Source organism: Hypanus sabinus, chromosome 7 (genome assembly GCF_030144855.1).
Source record: "Hypanus sabinus isolate sHypSab1 chromosome 7, sHypSab1.hap1, whole genome shotgun sequence".
In the NCBI taxonomy this organism is placed as follows: Eukaryota; Metazoa; Chordata; class Chondrichthyes; order Myliobatiformes; family Dasyatidae; genus Hypanus; species Hypanus sabinus.
This window is the reverse complement of record NC_082712.1, coordinates 3,076,282-3,097,977: the sequence shown is the minus strand read 5'-3', so window position 1 is coordinate 3,097,977 and position 21,696 is coordinate 3,076,282. Positions and strand designations below refer to the sequence as shown.

At 45.0% G+C, this 21,696-nt stretch overlaps 1 protein-coding gene across 1 annotated transcript in view; it reads right to left on the bottom strand.

The window, feature by feature from the left end:
* Positions 1–19,738, bottom strand: part of LOC132396497 (sperm flagellar protein 2-like) — a 73,174-nt gene extending 53,436 nt beyond the window's left edge. The window contains exons 1-3 of the mRNA XM_059974056.1: positions 19,254–19,738; positions 8,800–8,919; positions 3,529–3,718 (exon numbers count right to left, since the gene is read on the bottom strand). Of these exons, the coding sequence (XP_059830039.1) occupies positions 3,529–3,681 (153 nt within the window). The 5' untranslated portion in view covers positions 3,682–3,718; positions 8,800–8,919; positions 19,254–19,738. The remainder of the gene's footprint in view (positions 1–3,528; positions 3,719–8,799; positions 8,920–19,253) is intronic.
* Positions 19,739–21,696: the final 1,958 nt, after the last annotated feature.

The window sequence follows — 21,696 nt, the reverse complement described above, 5'->3', positions numbered from 1 at the left end:
CCTAATGATTGAACCTTCCTAACTAACCTTCTGTGCGGAACCTTGTCAGAGGCCTTACTGAAGTCCATATAGACAACATCCACTGCTTTACCCTCATCAACTTTCCCCGTAACCTCTTCAAAATATTCACTAAGATTTGTCAAACATGACCTTCCACGCACAAATCCATGTTGACTGTTCCTAATCAGACCCTGTCTATCCAGATAATTATATATATCATCTCTAAGAATACTTTCCTTTAATTTACCCACCACTGATGTCAAACTTACAGGCTGATAATTGCTAGGTTTACTCTTAGAACCCTTTTTAAACAATGGAACCACATGAGCAATACGCCAATCTTCCAGCATCATCTCTGTTTCTAATGACATTTGAAATATTTCTGTGAGAGCTCCTGCTATTTCTACACGAACTTCCCTCAGGTCCTAGGGAATATCCTGTCAGGATCCGGAGACTTATCCACTTTTATATTTTTTAATAGCACCAGTACTTCCTCTTCTTTAATCATCATCATTTTCATAACTTCCCTACTTGGTTCCCTTAACTTACACAATTCAATATCCTTCTCCTTAGTGAATACTGAAGAAAAGAAATTGTTCAAAATCTCCCCCATCTCTTTTGATTCCACATATAGCTGTCCACTCTGATTCTCTAAGGGACGAATTTTATCCCTCACTATCCTTTTGCTATTAATATAACTGTAGAAACCCTTTGGATTTATTTCCATCTTACTTGCCAAAGCAACCTCGTATCTTCTTTTAGCTTTTCTAATTTCTTTCTTAAGATTCTTTTTACATTCTTTATATTCCTTGAGCACTTCATTTACTCCATGCTGCCTGTATTTATTGTAGATATCTCTCTTTCGCAACAGAACAGTACAGCCCCTTTAGCCCAGAATATTGTGCCAACCTTTTAATGTACTCTAAGATCAATCTAGCCTTTTTCTCACACATCTTTAACTTAACCATGTATCTATCTAAGAGTCTCTTAAATGTCCCTAATGTACCTAACTCTATCACCAGCCTTGGCAGCCTGTTCCACTTGCCCACCACTCTCTGTGCAAATAAAACTACCTCTGACATCCCCTGTACTTTTCCTCCAATCACCTTGTATTAGCCATTTCCACCCTGGGAAAAGTCTCTGGCTGTCCACTCGATACATGCTTCTTATCATCTTGTATACCTCTATCAACTGATACATGGAGAACAGTTCCCTCTCTTCGGTATTCTGCACTGAGAGGGAAGTGAGGACTATATAAGTGAGGTTGATGTTCTGGAGCATGTTGATATTAAGGGAGAGGAGGTGTTGGAGTTGTTAAAATACATTAGGATGGATAAGTCCCCGGGGCCTGACGGAATATTCCCTAGGCTGCTCCACGAGGTGAGGGAAGAGATTGCTGAACCTCTTGCTAGGATCTTTATGTCCTCGTTATCCACGGGAATGGTACCGGAGGACTGGAGGGAGGCGAATGTTGTCCCCTTGATCAAAAAAGGTAGTAGGGGTAGTCCAGGTAATTATAGACCAGTGAGCCTTATGTCTGTGGTGGGGAAGCTGTTGGAAAAGATTCTTAGAGATAGGATCTATGGGCATTTAGAGAATCATGGTCTGATCAGGGACAGTCAGCATGGCTTTGTGAAGGGCAGATCATGCCTAACAAGCCTGATAGAGTTCTTTGAGGAGGTGACCAGGCACAGAGATGAGGATAGTGCAGTGGATGTGATCTACATGGATTTTAGTAAGGCATTTGACAAGGTTCCACACGGTAAACTTATTCAGAAAGTCAGAAGGCATGGGATCCAGGAAAGTTTGGCCAGGTGGATTCAAAATTGGCTTGCCTGCAGAAGGCAGAGGGTCATGGTGGAGGGAGTACATTCAGATTGGAGGGTTGTGACTAGTGGTGTCCCACAAGGATCTGTTCTGAGACCTCTACTTTTCATGATTTTTATTAACAACCTGGATGTTGGGGTAGAAGGGCAGGTTGGCAAGTTTGCAGACGACACAAAGGTTGGTGGTGTTGTAGATAGTGTAGAGGATTGTCGAAGATTGCAGAGAGTCATTGATAGGATGCAGAAGTGGGCTGAGAAGTGGCAGATGGAGTTCAACCCGGAGAAGTGTGAGGCGGTACACTTTGGAAGGACAAACTCCAAGGCAGAGTACAAAGTCAATGGCAGGATACTTGGTAGTGTGGAGGAGCAGAGGGATCTGGGGGTACATGTCCACAGATCCCTGAAAGTTGCCTCACAGGTAGATAGGGTAGTTAAGAAAGCTTATGGGGTGTTAGCTTTCATAAGTCGAGGGATAGAGTTTAAGAGATGCGATGTAATGACGCAGCTCTATAAAATTCTAGTTAGGCCACACTTGGAGTACTGGTTGCCTCACTACAGGAAGGATGTAGAAGCATTGGAAAGGGTACAGAGGAGATTTACCAGGATGCTGCCTGGTTTAGAGAGTATGGGTTATGATCAGAGATTAAGGGAGCTAGGGCTTTACTCTTTGGAGAGAAGGAGGATGAGAGGAGACATGATAGAGGTGTACAAGATATTAAGAGGAATAGACAGAGTGGACAGCCAGCACCTCTTCCCCAGGGCACCACTGCTCAGTACAAGAGGACATGGCTTTAAGGTAAGGGGAGGGAAGTTCAAGGGGGATATTAGAGGAAGGTTTTTCACTCAGAGTGTGGTTGGTGCTTGAAATGCACTGCCTGAATCAGTGGTGGAGGCAGATACACTAGTGAAGTTTAAGGGACTACTAGACAGGTATATGGAGGAATTTAAGGTGGGGGGTTATATGGGAGGCAGGGTTTGAGGGACAGCACAACATTATGGGCCAAAGGGCCTGTAATGTGCTGTACTATTCTATGTTCTAACAGAGAGAAGGGAGCAAGAGATGGGGAAGGTGAGACATTGGGGGGCAAGACTGGGGGAGAGAGAGACTGGGGAGTAGAGAGAGTGGGGGGTAGAGAGTGAGTGGGGAGAGAGAGAGTAGGGGGCAGAGAGAGTAGGGGTGAAAATATGGATCACGTGCGATTAGTTTAACATCATTGTGTTAAGCACCAACGTGGTGAGGCAAAGGGTCGGTTGCTGTGCTGTACTGGTTTGTGTTCTGTGATCAGTGCCTCTCAGTGAGGCCACTTGCCACTCTGAGCCCACGTCTGAATGCTGTTTGGGTCTTGTTGTGTACAGACAGAGGGAGTCCGGGTGGAGCTGAACATTGTGTGATTATCAGTGAACGGCCCCTCGACTGACCTTCTGATAGAGGGAAGGTCACTGATGAAATAGTTGAAGATGGCTGGGCCCAGGACACTGTCCCAAGGATCTCCTGCAGTGATGTCCTGGGCCAGGATGGTGGACGTCCAACACCAATACCCTTTGTGTAAGGTGTAAGTCACAACTCTGGAGAAGGTCATTAGCAAAGGATATTAAGAAATGGACGAGCATGTCTGACTCCACCAAAGGCTGGTGGAGAAACACTAACTGACCTACACACAGAGCAGTGCTGTTTTAAACATGTTCAACACCAGGCACTTACTATATTTGAGAGAGCTGATACTGCAGTGTGGTAGGCTTCAGAGATCAGATACTCATCGACATCAGTGAAGGATGGTGTGTCTGTCACTACCACTTCCTCCTTGGCCTTCCCCGCCACCTTGACTGGTAACTTGCTTTTCTCCTTCACAATCATGCTGGACGAGGGAATGCGATACGGCACGAGAGGAACTCTGTGAGAAAGCAAAGCGACAAGCTGGCATTGAACGCTGGAGCCTATCTTGAGGTAATACTAGTGACAGATGTGAACTGGAGAGAGCGAGAGAGCTGAGGACAAGGCTCTGACACACATGAGTAACAATCAACTAATAACGAGTGGTAAAGAGGCTTTGAGGATTGCACAATCATCTTACAGCACCGATGATCACTACTCAGGGTTCAATTCTTGTCACTGCTGTCAGGTGTTTGTACACTCTCCCCATGACTGTGTGTTTCCTCTGGGTGCTCTGGTTTCCTCCCACATTCCAAAGACAAATGGTTTAGTGTCAGTGAATTGTGGGTATTCTACCCCAGCACCTTCTCGGACTGTGTTGATCATTGATGCAAGGATTAATGTACCAGGTCTTTGAAGGTTTAGAAAAGATAGAGGAGGAGTTAAAAGAGCGAGATGGGGTGGGGGGAGTTGCATTGTTGATCAGAGACAATATCACAGCTGCACTCAGGGGAAACATAATGGAGGGATCAGACATCGAGTCCATTCGGGTAGAAGTCAGGAATGGGAAGGGTGCAATCACACTGATGGGGTTGTATTACAAACCCCTGAATGGTCAATGGGACATTGAGGAACAGATATGTAATCAGACAAAAAAGTGTAAAAATAATAGGGTTATTGTCATGGGGGATATCAACTTCCGAAATATAAACTGGGATCTACTTAGTGCAAGGGGTTTAGGTGGGGAAGAATATGTTAAATACATCCAGGAAGGTTTCTTTAATCAGTATGTGGACGGTCCAGTGAGAGAAGGGTTTGTACTGGACCTGCTGTTGGGTAATGAGCCTGGCCAGGTGACTGACCTTTCAGTAGATGAACAGTTAATGAGTGTCCACAATTCCTTATATTTCAGGATAGCTATAGATAAGGATAGTATGGTCCTTGTGAGAGCATTTTAAATTGGAGTAGGGACAAATATATGAGGGCATTAGGCAGGAATTAAGAAGCATTAATTGGGAACACCTTTTCTCTGGCAAGTTCACATCAGACATGTGGAGGATGTTTACGATCAATTGAACAGAGTACAGGAAAAGTATGTTCCTGTTAGAAGGAAGAATGGGGATGGAAAGATAAGAGAACCTTGAATGTCCAGAGAGATGAAGAACTTAGTCAAGAAGAAAAAGGCAAAATATGTAAAGCTTTGGAAGCTAGGATCAGATTAAGCACATCAGGAGTATGAAGAAACCAGAAAAGAAGTAAAGGGTATTGGAAAAGCTAGGAGGGGGTATGAAAAGTCATTTACAAGTAGGATTAAGGTGAATTCCAAGACATTTATACATACATCAAGCAAGAGGATAAGTAGGGAGAGGGTGGGACCTCTCAAGGATAAAGAGAGGAACTTTTTTTGGATGTGGAGAATGCGAGTGAAGTACTTTGCTTCAGTACTTACCAAGGAAAAGGACGTAGAGGACCAGAAGATCAGTGCTGAGTGTTTAAATATGTTAGGGAGTTTAGAGGTCAAGGAGGAGGAAGTGTTAGGTCACCTAATGAATACTGAGGTGGTATGTCCCCAGGACTTGATGGGATTTACCCCAGGTTATTGAGGGAGGTAAGAGACTAGATTGCTGGGTCCTTGACCAGTATCTTCATGTCCTCTCTAGCCACAAGCGAGGTCCCAGAGGACTGGTGAGTGGCTAATGTTATACCTTTGTTTAAGAAGGGAACAAGGGAAAATACGGCAAGTCTCAATTCTCTTGTAGGGAAATTGCTGGAGAAAATTCTTTGGAATAGCATATATGAGAATATGGAAATCCATGGTCTAATTAGGGAGAGCCAGCATGGCTTTGTGTATGACAGAGCATGTCTTATCAACTTGATGAGAGAGATTGTTGAGGTTAAGAGAGTGTATGTTGTCTACATCGATTTTAATAAGGCATTTGATAAAGTCTCTCATGGGAGGCTGATCAATAAGAAGCATGGGGTCTGTGATGAATTGGCTGTTTGGACTCTGAATTGGTTTGTGCAGAGGGTAGTGTTTGAAGGGACTTATTGGAGCTGGAGGTCTGTAACTAGAGATGTTCCACGGGAGGGACATAGATGACTTGGATGAAAATGCTAATGTGTGGGTTAGCACATTTGCAGATGACACCAAGATTGGTGGAATTGTGGATAGTGTAGAAGATCGGCAAAGAAAACAGCAGAATAAAGATGAGTTGCTGATATGGGCAGAGAAATGACAGATGGAGTTTAACCCAGATAAATGTGAGGTGCTGCACCTTGACAGGGCAAATACAAGGAGATAGTACACTGTTCAGGGCAAAATCCTAAACAGTGTTGCTGAACAGAGAGATCTTTGGATCTAAGTTCATAGCTCATTGAAGGTGGCTACACAGGTCAATAAGATGGTTAGGAATGCTTGCTTTAATAAGTCAGGCCATTGAGTTCAAAAGTCAGGAGGTTATATTGCAACTGTCTAAAAGTCTGGTGAGGCCACATCTGGAGTATTGCACACAGCTCAGGTTGCCCCACTATAGGAAGGATGTTGAGGGTGCAGAAATTTATCAGGATACTGCCTGGTTTAGAGGGCATGTGCTATCATGAGAGCCTGTCAAGATTCTCCATTGGAACCACCTGCTGCCCCTGGGACAAGAGGTGCAGGTAGACCCAGAGCCCGACCTGGAACCTACACCCAGTCAGAGGACTCTGCGGAAGCACGGGGCGACTGTAGGGCTCGCAACAGGAGAGGTTAGGCCAGCCCCACCCCTGAGAGGGATACTGATTTGGAGGATGAGGATCTGGATGTGTGGTACATGTTGCCGTTTGCTTACTCCCCGTTGACTGAGGAAGAGACTTCCAGTCCTTCTCCTGCTGAGTCAGGTGAGTGGAGGTTGGGGAGGGGGAACTATCTGTGGACAGCCTGGGTTGCAGCAGGACCCTGCAAGGGAGGAAGAGGGGCTTGGCCACAGGACAGAGAGGTCCAAGTTGTAGGTCCGGCATAAGTGATAGACAGGAAAGACCTCACCAGTTAGACTGGAAGTGTTTCCAGTAGTGTCTGAACCCGAAGAATTAGGTGAGGGGGATCAGAGGTCTCAAAGAAGTGGGAGACCACCGGATAGGTTGTCCTACATAGCACCAGGGGAGCAAAGTGTGACCCCTGCCATTTTGGAGAGCTATGTCACTGCCTTTTACACCTGGATTGGGCTTTGCATTTTGCAGGAAGTGTTGCCGAATTATCTCAACGTCAAGAGGACATGACTAAATTTGGTGGGGTGGAGAGTGTAACACACTGTAAGGTTTCACTGCCAACATAATGGTTTCTCTGTAGCAGCAACGTTTGGGTTATTACTAGAGATAACAGGGCTTTGGAATGTGTGCTATCCAATGAGAGGGATGTTGTTCTATCTTCTGGGTTTAGGAGCAGTGATTTCATGGTCTTTTGTCAGGAAGAGATGAGGAGAGAAGGTGTGAATGGAGAGAGTTGGTAGATCACCAGACTAAGTGGACTCAAAGTGAGGATCCGAGGGTCGGCTACACTTGGAGGAGGTCGACGGGGAACCTGTGGACAGAACCATGAGCTCCAGTGTTGTGTATTAGACTGTTTCATGAGAATGGGCCCTTTGCTTTTTTTTGTTTCTTTACTAACCATATAGTCTATCGTTTAACCACTTATTGTGTACTGTTTGTTATTTTGTGTTATGGATTTGTAACAGGGGAGCATATCATGCAGCATCTGCCCAAACAAGATTTCTTAAGTTCGGTCGGGCCGAGGGCTATCTTCCCCTAGATTAAGCCAGTAGCCGAACTGAGAGTCACATTTGATTTCATTGTTTTTTAAACCAACAGAACCATCCCACCTCTTGTGCCTGCTGTTTGTCCTTTCAATACAATGAAGTGTATCCTTTGATGTTAAGCTCCCAGTAATAATCTTGTCTCAGCTAAGATTTAGTGATGTCCACAATGTCGTACATGCCAATCAGTAACTGTGCTATAAGTTCATCTACCTTATTCCATATACTGTGAGCATTTCAAATATAACAACTTCAGTCCCTATACTTCACCCTTTTCAGTTGTGTCCCCTTTTTAAATTGCAACTCATCCTATTCACTGTAATTTTGTTCAATCATCTGCCTCTCCTTGCTAGCAGTCTCCTGCACACTTCCTCTGTTGGTAAACCAACTATCCCATCCTATAACTCTGGTTCCCATCTTCCTGCCAAATTAGCTTAAACCCCCCCAAAGAGTCCTAACAATGCTATCCACAAGTTTATTACTCCAAGTCAGGTTCAGGTGCAGCTCATCCCTTTTGTATAGGTCATAGCTTTCCCAGAAGAGATCCCAATGATCCATAAATCTGAACCCCTGCCCCCTGCTACAGTTCCTCATCCACACATTCATTTGTCAGATTATCTTATTGTTCCCCTCATTGCCCATGGCACAGGCAGCAATCCAGGGATTTCTACCCTGCAGCTCTCACTTTTCATTTTGCTACCTAGCTCCTTAAAGTCACTCTTCAGGACCTCCTCACCTTCATTTGTGCCAATATATACCAAGACGTCTGGCTGCTCGGACCAGATTTGAGATATTTCTGCCCCTGGCACCTGGGAAGCAACGTAGCATCCGGGTGTCTCTATCGCATCCAGAGAATCTCGTCTCTATTCCTCTGTGCGATCGTCTACCACTGCTGCAGTCCTTTTCATCACTACAGCCAATCCAGGAGCCTGTCAGTTCAGTAAAACTCATGGAACAGTGAGCTGAACCAGCCCATCCCTCACCTGCAGCCTGGCACTTAAATTGTCCAAACTTGGCGAACCAGAACATATAGTGTTGAATTCTGTGTACTAGTAAGCTGGTAGAAACTGCCCAGCAGGTCAGACTACACACTAAGGTTCAGGGAACCTGAAACACTGTGATGAAACAGGCTGTCAACACCAGTGCTAAGTCTGTATATACCAGAGTCAGAGAACAATTTGACCCATATACCCCAGTTGGAGCTTCGTGAATATGGAGAGGGAAGCGTCTGTCTCTCTCACTCATTCCCCCAGAACCACAGCTGCCAGATATTCACCTGGAGTTGAGTTTGCGCTCCACAGCCCTCTCAACTTACCGGAATTGTTTCACCTCTTGGACGCCTTCCCATTCCCCTTCCTGCTCCTCCTTGCCCCTGCTGCTGGGGCTACTGGTTTCTGCCTTTCCCTGTCCATCAGCCTGGGAGGAATCGGGAGCACTGTCAATAGCAACAGACATTGAATCATTTCCAATGATTACCTCTCCACACAGTACAGTTCATCTGCCCAGCATATACCAACCACAAGGCAGATTTATCCAATGAGGATTGGGTGCCTTCCCTGTTGACCAGTGGATGCATGGTCTTTGAATAAAACATAAACAATACAGCACTGGAACAGGCCACTGAGTTGACAGTGTCTGTGCCAAACACTACACTGAATTAGACTCTGCACAGGATCCATATCTCTATATTCAGTTCACTTAGGTCACTCTGTCTGTGCCAAACAACACACATTAAACTGTCTGCACATGACCCATATCCCTGCATATGCTTCCACCACCAGCCCAGGCACTCACCACTCTGTGTAAAGAAACATACCTTGCACATCTTCTTCTCTCACCTTGATATATGATAGGACGAAACAGATGAGGGGCAAATGATGTAATAGAAACAGAGTTATCAGTACAGAAAATGGCCATTTGGCCCAACTTCTCCATCCTGATCAAGGTGCCAATCTGAGCCAGTCTCATTTCCCTTAAACTCTCCTATCCATGCCCCTTGGATAGACAGGTACTGTGGAGCATTAGCTGGTGGGGTTTAAAGTAGAGTTGCAGGGAGATGGGAACCAGAATGAGAGAACAGATGTTGGTATGTCTTCCGACAAAGTCAGAAATCAGAAGATTGAGCATGGTGCAACTAATATCCTATGATGCTTGTATTTAAAATGATCACAGGAAAGGCAGATGAGCTCAGGGCAGGGATGTACACCTGGAATAATGTTATTGTAGCTATTAGTAAGTCTTGGTTGCAGGAGGGGCAGGACTGGCAACACAATATTCCAGGGCTCCATTGTTTTCTTCATATGTCGGGAAGGATTAAAGGAGGGGTGGCATCAGGAAAAATGTCACTGTGGTGCTCTGGCATAACTTGTCCAGTGAGGCTTTATGGGTGGATTTGAGAAATAAAAAAACCTCCAAACATGTTAATGGGGCTATATTACAGACCTCCCAATAGATGAGGGATATAGAGGAACAATTTTGTAGAGACATCACAAACTGTTGCAAGAAACACAAGGTTGTCATAGTAGACAATTTTAACTTTCCACATATTGACTGGGACACCCAAACTGGGATCGAGTTTGTCAAATGTGTTTAGGGACATTTCCTTCAACAGTACAAAGAAGTCCCAATAAAGGAGTGTGAAATATTTGATCTGCTATTCCGGAATGAGACAGGGCAGGTGACAGATGCTTGTGCAGGGAAACACTTTGCATCACAATGCCATTAGTTTTAAAGGAAATATGCAAAAAGATAGTTCTAGTCCTGGGATGAGATTCTGAATTGGAGAAAGGCCAATTTTGGCAGTATCATAAGACCATAAAATATAGGAGCAGAAGTAGGCCATTTGGCCCATTGAGTCTACTCTGCATTCAATCATGGGCTGATCCAATTCTTCCAGTCATTCCCCACTCCCCTTCGATGCCCTGGCTAAACAAGAACCTATCTATCTCTGCCTTAAATACACCCAACGACTTGGCCTCCACAGCTGCTTGTGGCAACAAATTCCACAGATTTACCACCCACTGACTAATGTAATTTCTCCACATCTCAAATGATCAGAAATTATTTAGCAAGTGTGGATTGGAACTGGCTTTTTTCTGGCAAAAACATACTTGGCAAGATTTTGCATCTGTTTCTGTGGAAGGCAGTAGCAGTCTGCTGGAAGTTTGAGAGTGTCGGCGGGGCAGAAGTGTATGAAGTTGCCATTACTAGGAAGAAGGAGTTTGTGAAACTGAAAGGTCTGAAGGTAGATAAGTCACCTGGACCAGATGGTGTACACCCCAGGGTTCTGAAAGAGGTGGCTGAAGAGATTATGGAGGCCAGTTGGGCATCAGAAGCATGAGAAGACGTGGCTGACTCATTTCCACCGATTGCGTTTGTGTTTTGAGTGGCCATTGTCCAAGTGGCAATTCGTGGAGTGGACAGATAGTCTGGGGATTTTGAGGCTTTAGCTCCTCGAGTCTTCAACAAGGACTGGCTTAAGTGACAGAAAGCAAGGAGCTGCCGGTAGATTTTCCAAATGTCCAGAATCACCATGAAGTGATTTCAACACCATCTCCGATACTTCTCCGGCAGAACCAGCGGGCAACGCCGAGGTTGGTCCGGGGCTGACGTGACCCGGTATAGGATCTGGTTCCGCAACTCCAACCGAGGCCATTCTCTCTGCAGCGGAGGCACCGCCGCGTGTTTCGTCTTCTCTGCCTGAGCCACATCTCCCTTTTCGACCGTGGACCAAGTGATACTGATGCCCGGATCATCTCACTGAGCAGCTGCCACTTCCCCAGAAAATCCTGACAGCTGATTTGTCTTCAGAGCAGTCAGGTTACAGTAAACTTGGGGAATGGCGTCATCAGAAGCTCCCAATTGATCCACTGCTCGATCCTGCCCCTCCTTTCCCCCTGCCTTCACGGCGATGGTGGACTGACAGGTGACCTTGACCCCTGGGGCAGGAACCCTCTCCCACTTCTCGTCCATGACATGTGGCATTCACCCCAGGGGCAGGAACGCTCTCCCACTCCTCGTCCATGACATGTGGCCTTCACCCCCGGGGCAGGAACGCTCTCCCACTCCTCGTCCATGACATGTGGCCTTCACCCCAGGGGCAGGAACGCTCTCCCACTCCTGGTCCCTGACCAGGCCCTCATGTGCCCATCGGGACAAAGCATCAGCATCAACGTCCCTGCTTCCCAGCTGGTACTTCAGGCTGAAATCATAGGCAGACAACGCCACCACCACCGATAGCCCATGGCATCCAGTTTTGCCGAGGTCAGGATATAAGTTTGGTGGTTGTTGTCCGTCCTCACATCAAACTTGGCTCCGTAGAGATAGTCACTCAGCTAATCCACCACCGCCCATTTCAACGCCAGAAAGTCCAACGTGTATGGAGGGCGACAAACTTTAGCTGGCAAACGCAGCAGGCCTCAACTCGGTGCCCTGATCCTTATTCAGGACTCCCCCAAACCCTCCCGACTGGCATCCGCGTGCATTACATACGGCAATCGGGGGTCCGCAAAAGCCAGCATCGACGCCTGGGTCAGCAGCTCCTTCAGTGACTGAAAGCTCTCCTCATAATTTACATCCCACCTCAATCCAAAGGGCACCGATGGGCTAAGATACTTCTCACCCACCCAAGGAGGGTAACCACACAGAAGCTGATTCAATGGGTGATTTATTTTCGCAAACCCTTTCATGAACCTCTGATAGTAACCATGGAACCCGAGGAATGAGTGCAGAGTACTCACAGCTTGAAGGAAAGCTGCAAGTATCCTTCCACTCTTCAAGAAGGGAGGGAGTCAGAAGAAAGGAAAATCATAGGCCAGTTTGGTGAACTGCCTGTCTGGACACGCCCCTGCTGACTGCTCCTGTGGCTCCTCCCACAGGCCCCTGTATAAAGGCGATCTGCGGCCTGACGCTCGGCCTCAGTCTCCAGGACATAGTATGATGGACACTCACTCCTGGTTCCTTCTTCCAGTCAATAAAAGCCGATATCTCACCTTACGTCTCAGTGTGAGTTATTGATGGTGCATCAGCCAGTTAGTCTGACCTCAGTGGTTGAGAAGATGGTGGAGTAAATTGGTAGATGTGGTGGATTGATAAGGATGAGGTCTCAGGGAACTTGGAGGCACTTGAGAAAATAGGCTGAAGTCAGCATGGTTTCCCAAAGGGAAAATATGTGCACTCTTAGAAGAAGTAACACACGGGGTGGACAAAGGAGAATCGGTGGATGCTGTGTACTTGAGTGTTCATAAGGCTTTTGACAAGCTGCCACACTTGAGCAGCAGCCAGTTGAGCATCAGAAGCATGAGAAGACGTGGCTGACTCATTTTCACCGATTGCGTTTGTGTTTTGAGTGGCCATTGTCCAAGTGGCAATTCATGGAGTGGACAGATAGTCTGGGGATTTTGAGGCTTTAGCTCCTCGAGTCTTCAGCAAGGACTGGCTTAAGTGACAGAAAGCAAAGAGCCGCCGGTAGATTTCCCCCCCACAGTTTATTGTTTTTCTTTCTTTACTGTTCTAACTGAGCAAATATAAAGATGCCAGGCAGGATAGTAGAATGCTCCTCTTGTGGGATGTGGGAAGGCAGGGAGATCTCCAGTGTCCCTGGCAGTGACACCTGCAAGAAGTGCATCTCCAGATTTTGCTTCCAACAATCCATTTTCAGAGTTGGAGCTGGAAATGGATGAACTCTTGATCATTTGGGAGGCTGAAGGGGTGATAGATAGGGTATAGAGAGGTAGTTACACCCAAGGTGCAGGATACAGGAAACTGGGTGACGGTCAGGAAGGGGAAAGGGATGAAGTAACCAGTGCAGAGTACCTCTGTGGCCATCCCCCTCAATAACAGGTGTACAACCCTTTAGATACTCTTGGGGGGGTGGGGTGGGGGATGACCTTGCAGAGGATAGTCACAGTGGTCAGATCTCTGGTACTGAGTCTGGCTTTGTGAGTCAGAAGGGAAGAGGGGAGAAGAAGTGAGCTGTGGTGATAGGGAATTTGTTAGGGGAACAGAAAGGAGGTTCTGTGAACGAGAACAAGATTCCCGGATGGTATGTTGCCTCCTGACACTTGATACTGGGTACCAGTGTCAGGGACATCTCAGATCAAGTCCTCAGCATTCTTAAGTGGGAGGGGGAGCAACCAGTGGTTGTGGTTCATGATATAGAGGAATGAGGATCATAGAAACATAGAAAAAACTACAGCACAATACAGGCCCTTCGGCCTACAAAGCTGTGCTGAACATGTCCTTACCTTAGAACTACCTGGGCTTACCTATAGCCCTCTATTTTTCTAAGCTCCATATATCCATCCAGGAGTCTCTTAAAAGACTCTATCATTTCCACCTCCACCATCATTGCTGGCAGCCCATTCCACGCACTCACCACTCTCTGCATAAAAAACTTACCCCTGACATCTCCTCTGTACCTACTCCTTAGCACCTTAAACCTGTGTCCTCTCATACTAGCCATTTCAGCCCCGGGAAAAAGCCTTTGACTATCCACACAATCAATGCTTCTCATCCTCCGTTGCTCTGAGGAGAAAAGGCCGAGTTCACTCAACCTATTCTCATGAGGTATGCTCCCCAATCCAGGCAACGTCATTGTAAATCTCCTCTGCACCCTTTCTATGGCTTCCACATCTTTCCTGTAGTGAGGCGATCAGAACTGAGCACGGTACTCCAAGTGGGGTCTGACCAGGGTCCTATATAGCTGCAACATTACCTCTCCGCTCTTAAACTCAATCCCACGATTGATGAATACCCATGCACCATATGCCTTCTTATCCATACAGTAAACCTGCGTAAGTAGCTTTGAGTGTCCCATGGACTCAGACCCCAAGATCCCTCTGATCCTCCACACTGCCAAGAGTCTTACCATTAATGCTATATTCTGCCATCATATTTGACCTACCAAAATGAACCACCTCACACTTATCTGGGTTGAACTCCATCTGCCACTTCTCAGCCCAGTTTTGCATCCTATCAATGTCCCACTGTAACCTCTGACAGCCCTCCACACTATCCACAACACCTCCAACCTTAGTGTCATCAGCAATTTTACTAACCCATCCCTCCACTTCCTCTCTAGGTCATTTATAAAAGTCACAAAGAGTAGGGGTCCCAGAACAGATCCCTGAGGCACACCACTGGTCACCGGCCTCCATGCAGAATATGACCCATTCTGGATCCAAAAAGCAATATCCCCTTGGATCCCATGTCTCCTTACTTTCTTAATAATCCTTGCATGGGGAACCTCATCAAATGCCTTGCTTAAATCCACTACAGTACATCTATGGCTCTACCTTCATCAATGTGTTCAGTCACAACCTCAAAAAATTCAATCAGTCTCGTAAGGCACTACCTGTCTTTGATAAAACCATGCTGTGGAGACTAATATCCTGGCAGGAAGATTTGTTAGTGCTGCATGGGGCGGGGGGTGGCAGTGGTTTAAAGAGTTGCTGGGGGATGTGAACCAGAGTGCCAGAACAGTTAGTGGCGAGGTTGTGGAGCCAAATTTCAGATAAAGTCAGAAATCAAAAGATCGAGCATGATGAGACTAGTGTCCTGAGGTGAGTGTATTTCAATGCAAGAAGTATTGTAGGAAAGCAGATGAACTCAGGGCATGAATCAACACCTGGAATTATGATATTGTAACAACTAATGATACTTGGCTGTGGGGGGGGGGGCAGGACTGGCAGCTCAGTATTCTGAGGTGCCCTTGTTTTAGTTGTGAATGAGCAGGAGGGGTGGTGATACAAGTCAGGGAAAATGTCACGGCAGTGTTCCGTCAGGACAGACTGGAGAACTCATCTAGTGAGGTGCTATGGTGGGTGGAACTGAGGAATAAGAAAGGTATGACCTCGTTAATGGGAACGTATTACAGATCACTCAACAGTCCAAGGGATTTAGAGGAATAAGTTTGTAGGGTTCACAGGCTGTTGCAAGAAACATAGGGTTGTCATTGTCGGTGATTTTTACTTTCCATGTATTGACTTGGACTCCCATACTGTGAAAGGACTAAATGGAATAGAGATTGTTAAGTGTGTTCAGGAAAGTTCCCTCGATCAGGAAGTAGAGGTCCCAACAAGAGAGCATGTCATACTGGATCTGCTAATAGGGATTGAAACAGGGCAGATGACAGAATTTTGTATAGGGGAACACTTTGCATCTGGTGCTCACAATGCCATTAGTTTCAAGGTAAATATGGAAAAAGATAGGTCTGGTCCTGGGTTGAGATTCCAAATTGGAGAAAGGAGAATCTTGACACTGTCAGAAATGATTTGGCAAATGATTTGGATTGGAACAGGCTGTTTCCTGGCAAAAATATTCTTGGTAAGGGGGAGACCTTCAAAAGTGAAATTTTGAGAGTACAGAGGTTATATATACCTGTCAGAATAAAAGGTAAAGATAACAAATGGAGAAAAAAAAACCTATATTGAGGCTCTGTTTAAGAGAAAAAAGGTCGTCATAGCAGGAAGAGGCAGGTAGGAACAAATGAGGTGCTTATGGAGTATAAGGAATGTCAGAGAAAACATAAGGAAAAAAAATCAGGAAGGCTAAAAGAAGGCATGAAGTTGCCTTAGCTGACAGGGTGAAGTAGAATCTTAAGGGATTCTACAGGTAAATTAAGAGCAAAATGATTGCAAGGACAAAATTGGTCCTCTGGAAGATCAGAATGGTAATCCACAGGTGGAGCCAAAACAGATGGGGGAAATCTTAAAATAATTTTCTTTTTTGCATCTGTTCACTCAGGAGACAGACACACAGAGTCTTTTGAAATGAGGCAAAGCAGCACCAGCTTCATGGATCTCATAGAGACTACAGAGGAGGAGGAGATGTTTGCTACCCTGGAGCAAATCAGAGTGGATAATCCCAGGTCCTGACTAAGTATTCTCTCGGATCCATAGGCAGGCGAGTGCAGAAATTGCTGGGGCCCTAGCAGAGATATTTAAAGCATCCTCAGTGATAGGAGAGGTACCAAAGGATTGGTGGATAGCCAATGTCATTCCACTGTTTAAAAAAAGCTCTAAAAATAAATCAGGAAATTATAAGCTGGTGAGTCTGACTTCAGCTGGGGGAAAGCTATTGGAAGGTATTCTAAGGGACCAGATATATAAATATTTGGAAAGACATGGACTACTTAAAGAAAATTTTCTTACCGAATTGAATCACGTAAAAAGGACACTATTAAATTGGTCGCCTCTTTCGTTATCGCTGATTGGTCGAATTAACTCTATCAAAATGAATATACTACCTAAATTTTTGTATCTTTTTCAGGCATTGCTGGTTTTTATTCTTAAATCTTTTTTTTTGATTCTCTTGACTCTATTATATCTTCTTATATATGGACGAATAAGCATTCTAGATTGAATAAAATTCATCTTCAGAAAGGTCAAAAGGATGGAGGATTAGCCTTACCAAACTTTAGATTTTATTATTGGGCAGTTAATATAGGAAATCTTACACTCTGGTGATATTACATAAATCATGAGGATTGCCCAATGTGGGTTTTTTTTAGAAGCTAACTCTGTGGATAAATTTTCTATTATTTCTCTTCTTGGACTCTAACTCCCTTTGTCTCTGAGTAAGTTAACTGATAATCTGGTAGTTAACCACACTATGAGGATTTGAATACAATTCCGAAAATACTTTGGCTTATTGAGATTTTCTCTTTTGAGTCCAATTTTTTTCTAATTATTTTTTTAAACCTTCTGTGATTGATGTGGCTTTTAAAGAATGGGATAGATTAGGTATTAATGCTTTCAGGACTTGTTTGTAGAGGGAACTGTCTTTTCGTTTGAACAACTGTCAACTAAATATAGTTTACCCAAAACTCATTTTTTTCGATACCTACAAATAAGAGATTTTTTACGGTCTCAAATAAGTACATTTCCTAAAAGTTCTGATAAGAATCTACTTGATGTAATTTTCAATTTGAACCCTTTTTATAATGGATCTATATCTAATATTTATAATATGCTGTTGGGAATAAACCTTTGGGAACAAAATTTACAGACCTCAATTTCTGAGGAAACTTGGAATCAAATTTTTAAATTGGTTAACACTTCATCGTTATGTGCCCGCCACTCTCCTACAACTTAAAGTGGTCCAAGGGCCCATATGACCAAGGATAAATTGTCTTGATTTTATTTAGATATTTCTCCGTATTGTGATAAATGTAATAATGGAGAAGCTTCACTCATTCATATGTTTTGGACATGTCCAAGTCTTGGAAAATATTGGCAAGAGGTATTTCAAACTTTCTCGAAACTTTAACCTTAATCCTTTGACCACTTTATTTGGTATTGCTGGAGGAAAATGATATTAATTTGGAGTCATCTGACTTGCACATTTTGGCTTTTATTTCTCTCGTGACCAGAAGGATGCTCTTGCTTAACTGGAAAGATGCGGCCCCTCCTATTCATGCCCAATGGTTATGGGATGTGATGTCATGTTTAAATTTAGAGAAGATTCGATGTTCAATCTCTGAATCTTGTCAAGACTTTCAAACTTTCCTGAATTATTTTCAAACCTTTGATTTGCTGTTAAAGCACAGATGATGACTATCATTTTTTTTTTCCTTTTCTTTCTTTACTAATCAGTTTCGGTCTTAGTAGTGGGTTAGATTAATTTTATATAATAAAATTACTATATTTCAATGCTATGAATTAATTAACCTGTATGAATATAGGGTCTTTATATGCGATTTAGTATAATGGATTGATATATTTTTTTTCCTGTACTCTGTACTCTTATATGTAAATTAATAAAAATATTGGAAAAGAAAGGAAAGACATGGACTGATTAAGGACAGTCAGCATGGCTTCATGCGTGGTATGAATGCTATCTACATGGGTTTACAAGGGATATGACAATGACCCCATGGGAGGCTGGTCAAGAAGCTTCAGTTGCTTGGCGTTCAAGATGAGGTAGTAAACTGGATTGGACATTGGCTTTGTGGAAGAAGCCAGAGAGTGATAGTAGATGGTTGCCTCTCTGACTGGAGGCCTGTGACTTCTGGTGTGCCACAGGGATCTGTGCTGGGTCCTTTGTTGTTTATCAGCTATATCAATGATCTGGATAATAAAGTAATTAACTGGACCAACCAATTTGCGAATGACACCAAGACTGGGGGTGTAGGTGACAGTGAGGAAGCTATCATGGCTTGCAGAGGGATCTGGATCAGCTAAAAAGTGGACTGAAAAATGGCAGATGGAATTCAATGCAGCCAAGTGTGAGGTGCTGTACCTTAGTGGGTCCAACCAGGGTAGGTCCTACACAGTGAACAGTAGAGCACCGAGGAGTGTGGTAGTAGAAAGGAATCTAGGAATACAGGTTCATAAGTTGTTGAAAATGGCTTCACAGGTAAATAGGATTGTAAAGAAAGCTTTTGGCATATTGGGCTTGATAAATACTGAGTATAGGAGATGGGATGTTACATTTAATATTACTCTTGGAGGATCTCAGTGGATTGAGGAGCATTGGTGGAGGCAGAGAGCTAGTCAATACACTGTGCCATCACACACTCACGGCATGACAGAATGGCGCTCCCTCTACACTGTCCTATCATACACTCCCAGCATCGGACACAGAGTGGAGCTCCCTCTACACCGTCGCATCACACACGCCTGGGGTTCCATCGACACAAACAGCATCCCCTCCCTATTTCAGACTGTATTCAGTAAAAGGCCCAGCTTACTCCTATCTAAAGAGGTCCAGGCATTATTGAAGAACCAGTTAGTGTCGAGTTTGATCTCCGGATCCCGTAAGACGTACCGTAATTGTTTCAGCTCTTGGCCGCCAATCAACTCCCCATCTTTCAACGCACTGCTACTGCTGCCTGAGCTGTTGGGGATTCGCTTTCTCTGTCCATTGGGTAGGGAGGAAATGGATACACTGTGAAGAGAAAGAGGCACAAAATCCTGAGTAGATTCTGATGGTGTTCAGATACACAGCCACTCCAACCCCCAACACACACTACAGCTAATCACTGTCTAGCAGCTGTCTAAAACACACCCACCACATAACACATCCAACCACTGACCAACACACACAACACAGAACGTCCAGCCACTGACCACCACACATCTACCACTGACTATCACACATCAACAAGTGACACCCACACATCTACCAGTGACTATCACACATCTAACACTGACTATCACACATCTACCACTGACCGTCACACATCTACCACTGACTGTCACACATCTACCAGTGACTATCACACATCTACCACTGACTATCACACATCTACCACTGACACCCACACATCTACCACTGACCATCACACATCTACCACTGACACCCACACATCTACCACTGACCATCACACATCTACCACTGACACCCACACATCTACCACTGACCGTCACACATCTACCACTGACTATCACACATCTACCACTGACACCCACCCATCTACCACTGACACCCACACATCTACCACTGACTATCACACATCTACCACTGACTATCACACATCTACCACTGACTATCACACATCTACCACAGACACCCACACATCTACCACTGACACCCACACATCTACCACTGACCATCACACATCTACCACTGACCATAACACATCTACCACTGACACCCACACATCTACCACTGACTATCACACATCTACCACTGACCATCACACATCTACCACTGACCATCACACATCTACCACTGACTATCACACATCTACCACTGACACCCACACATCTACCACTGACCATCACACATCTACCACTGACTATCACACATCTACCACTGACACCCACACATCTACCACTGACACCCACACATCTACCACTGACACCCACACATCTACCACTGACACCCACACATCTACCACCGACCGTCACACATCTACCACTGACAACCACACATCTGCCACTGACACCCACACATCTACCACTGACTATCACACATCTACCACTGACTATCACACATCTACCACAGACACCCACACATCTACCACTGACACCCACACATCTACCACTGACCATCACACATCTACCACTGACACCCACACATCTACCACTGACTATCACACATCTAACACTGACCATCACACATCTACCACTGACACCCACACATCTACCACTGACTATCACACATCTACCACTGACTATCACACATCTACCACTGACTATCACACATCTACAACAGACACCCACACATCTACCACTGACACCCACACATCTACCACTGACCATCACACATCTACCACTGACACCCACACATCTACCACTGACTATCACACATCTACCACTGACTATCACACATCTACCACTGACCATCACACATCTACCACTGACCATCACACATCTACCACTGACCATCACACATCTACCACTGACACCCACACATCTACCACTGACCATCACACATCTACCACTGACCATCACACATCTACCACTGACACCCACACATCTACCACTGACCATCACACATCTACCACTGACACCCACACATCTACCACTGACTGTCACACATCTACCACTGACCATCACACATCTACCACTGACTATCACACATCTACCACTGACACCCACACATCTACCACTGACCATCACACATCTACCACTGACCATCACACATCTACCACTGACACCCACACATCTACCACTGACTATCACTCATCTACCACTGACCATCACACATCTACCACTGACACCCACACATCTACCACTGACTATCACACATCTACCACTATCACACATCTACCACTGACTATCACTCATCTACCACTGACCATCACACATCTACCACTGACTATCACACATCTACCACTGACACCCACACATCTACCACTGACTATCACACATCTACCACTGACTATCACACATCTACCACTGACACCCACACATCTACCACTGACTATCACACATCTACCACTGACTATCACACATCTACCACTGACACCCACACATCTACCACTGACCATCACACATCTACCACTGACACCCACACATCTACCACTGACACCCACACATCTACCACTGACCATCACACATCTACCACTGACACCCACACATCTACCACTGACACCCACACATCTACCACTGACACCCACACATCTAACACATACACCCACACATCTACCACTGACTGTCACACTTCTACCACTGACCGTCACACATCTACCACTGACACCCACACATCTACCACTGACACCCACACATCAACCACTGACTATCACACATCTACCACTGACACC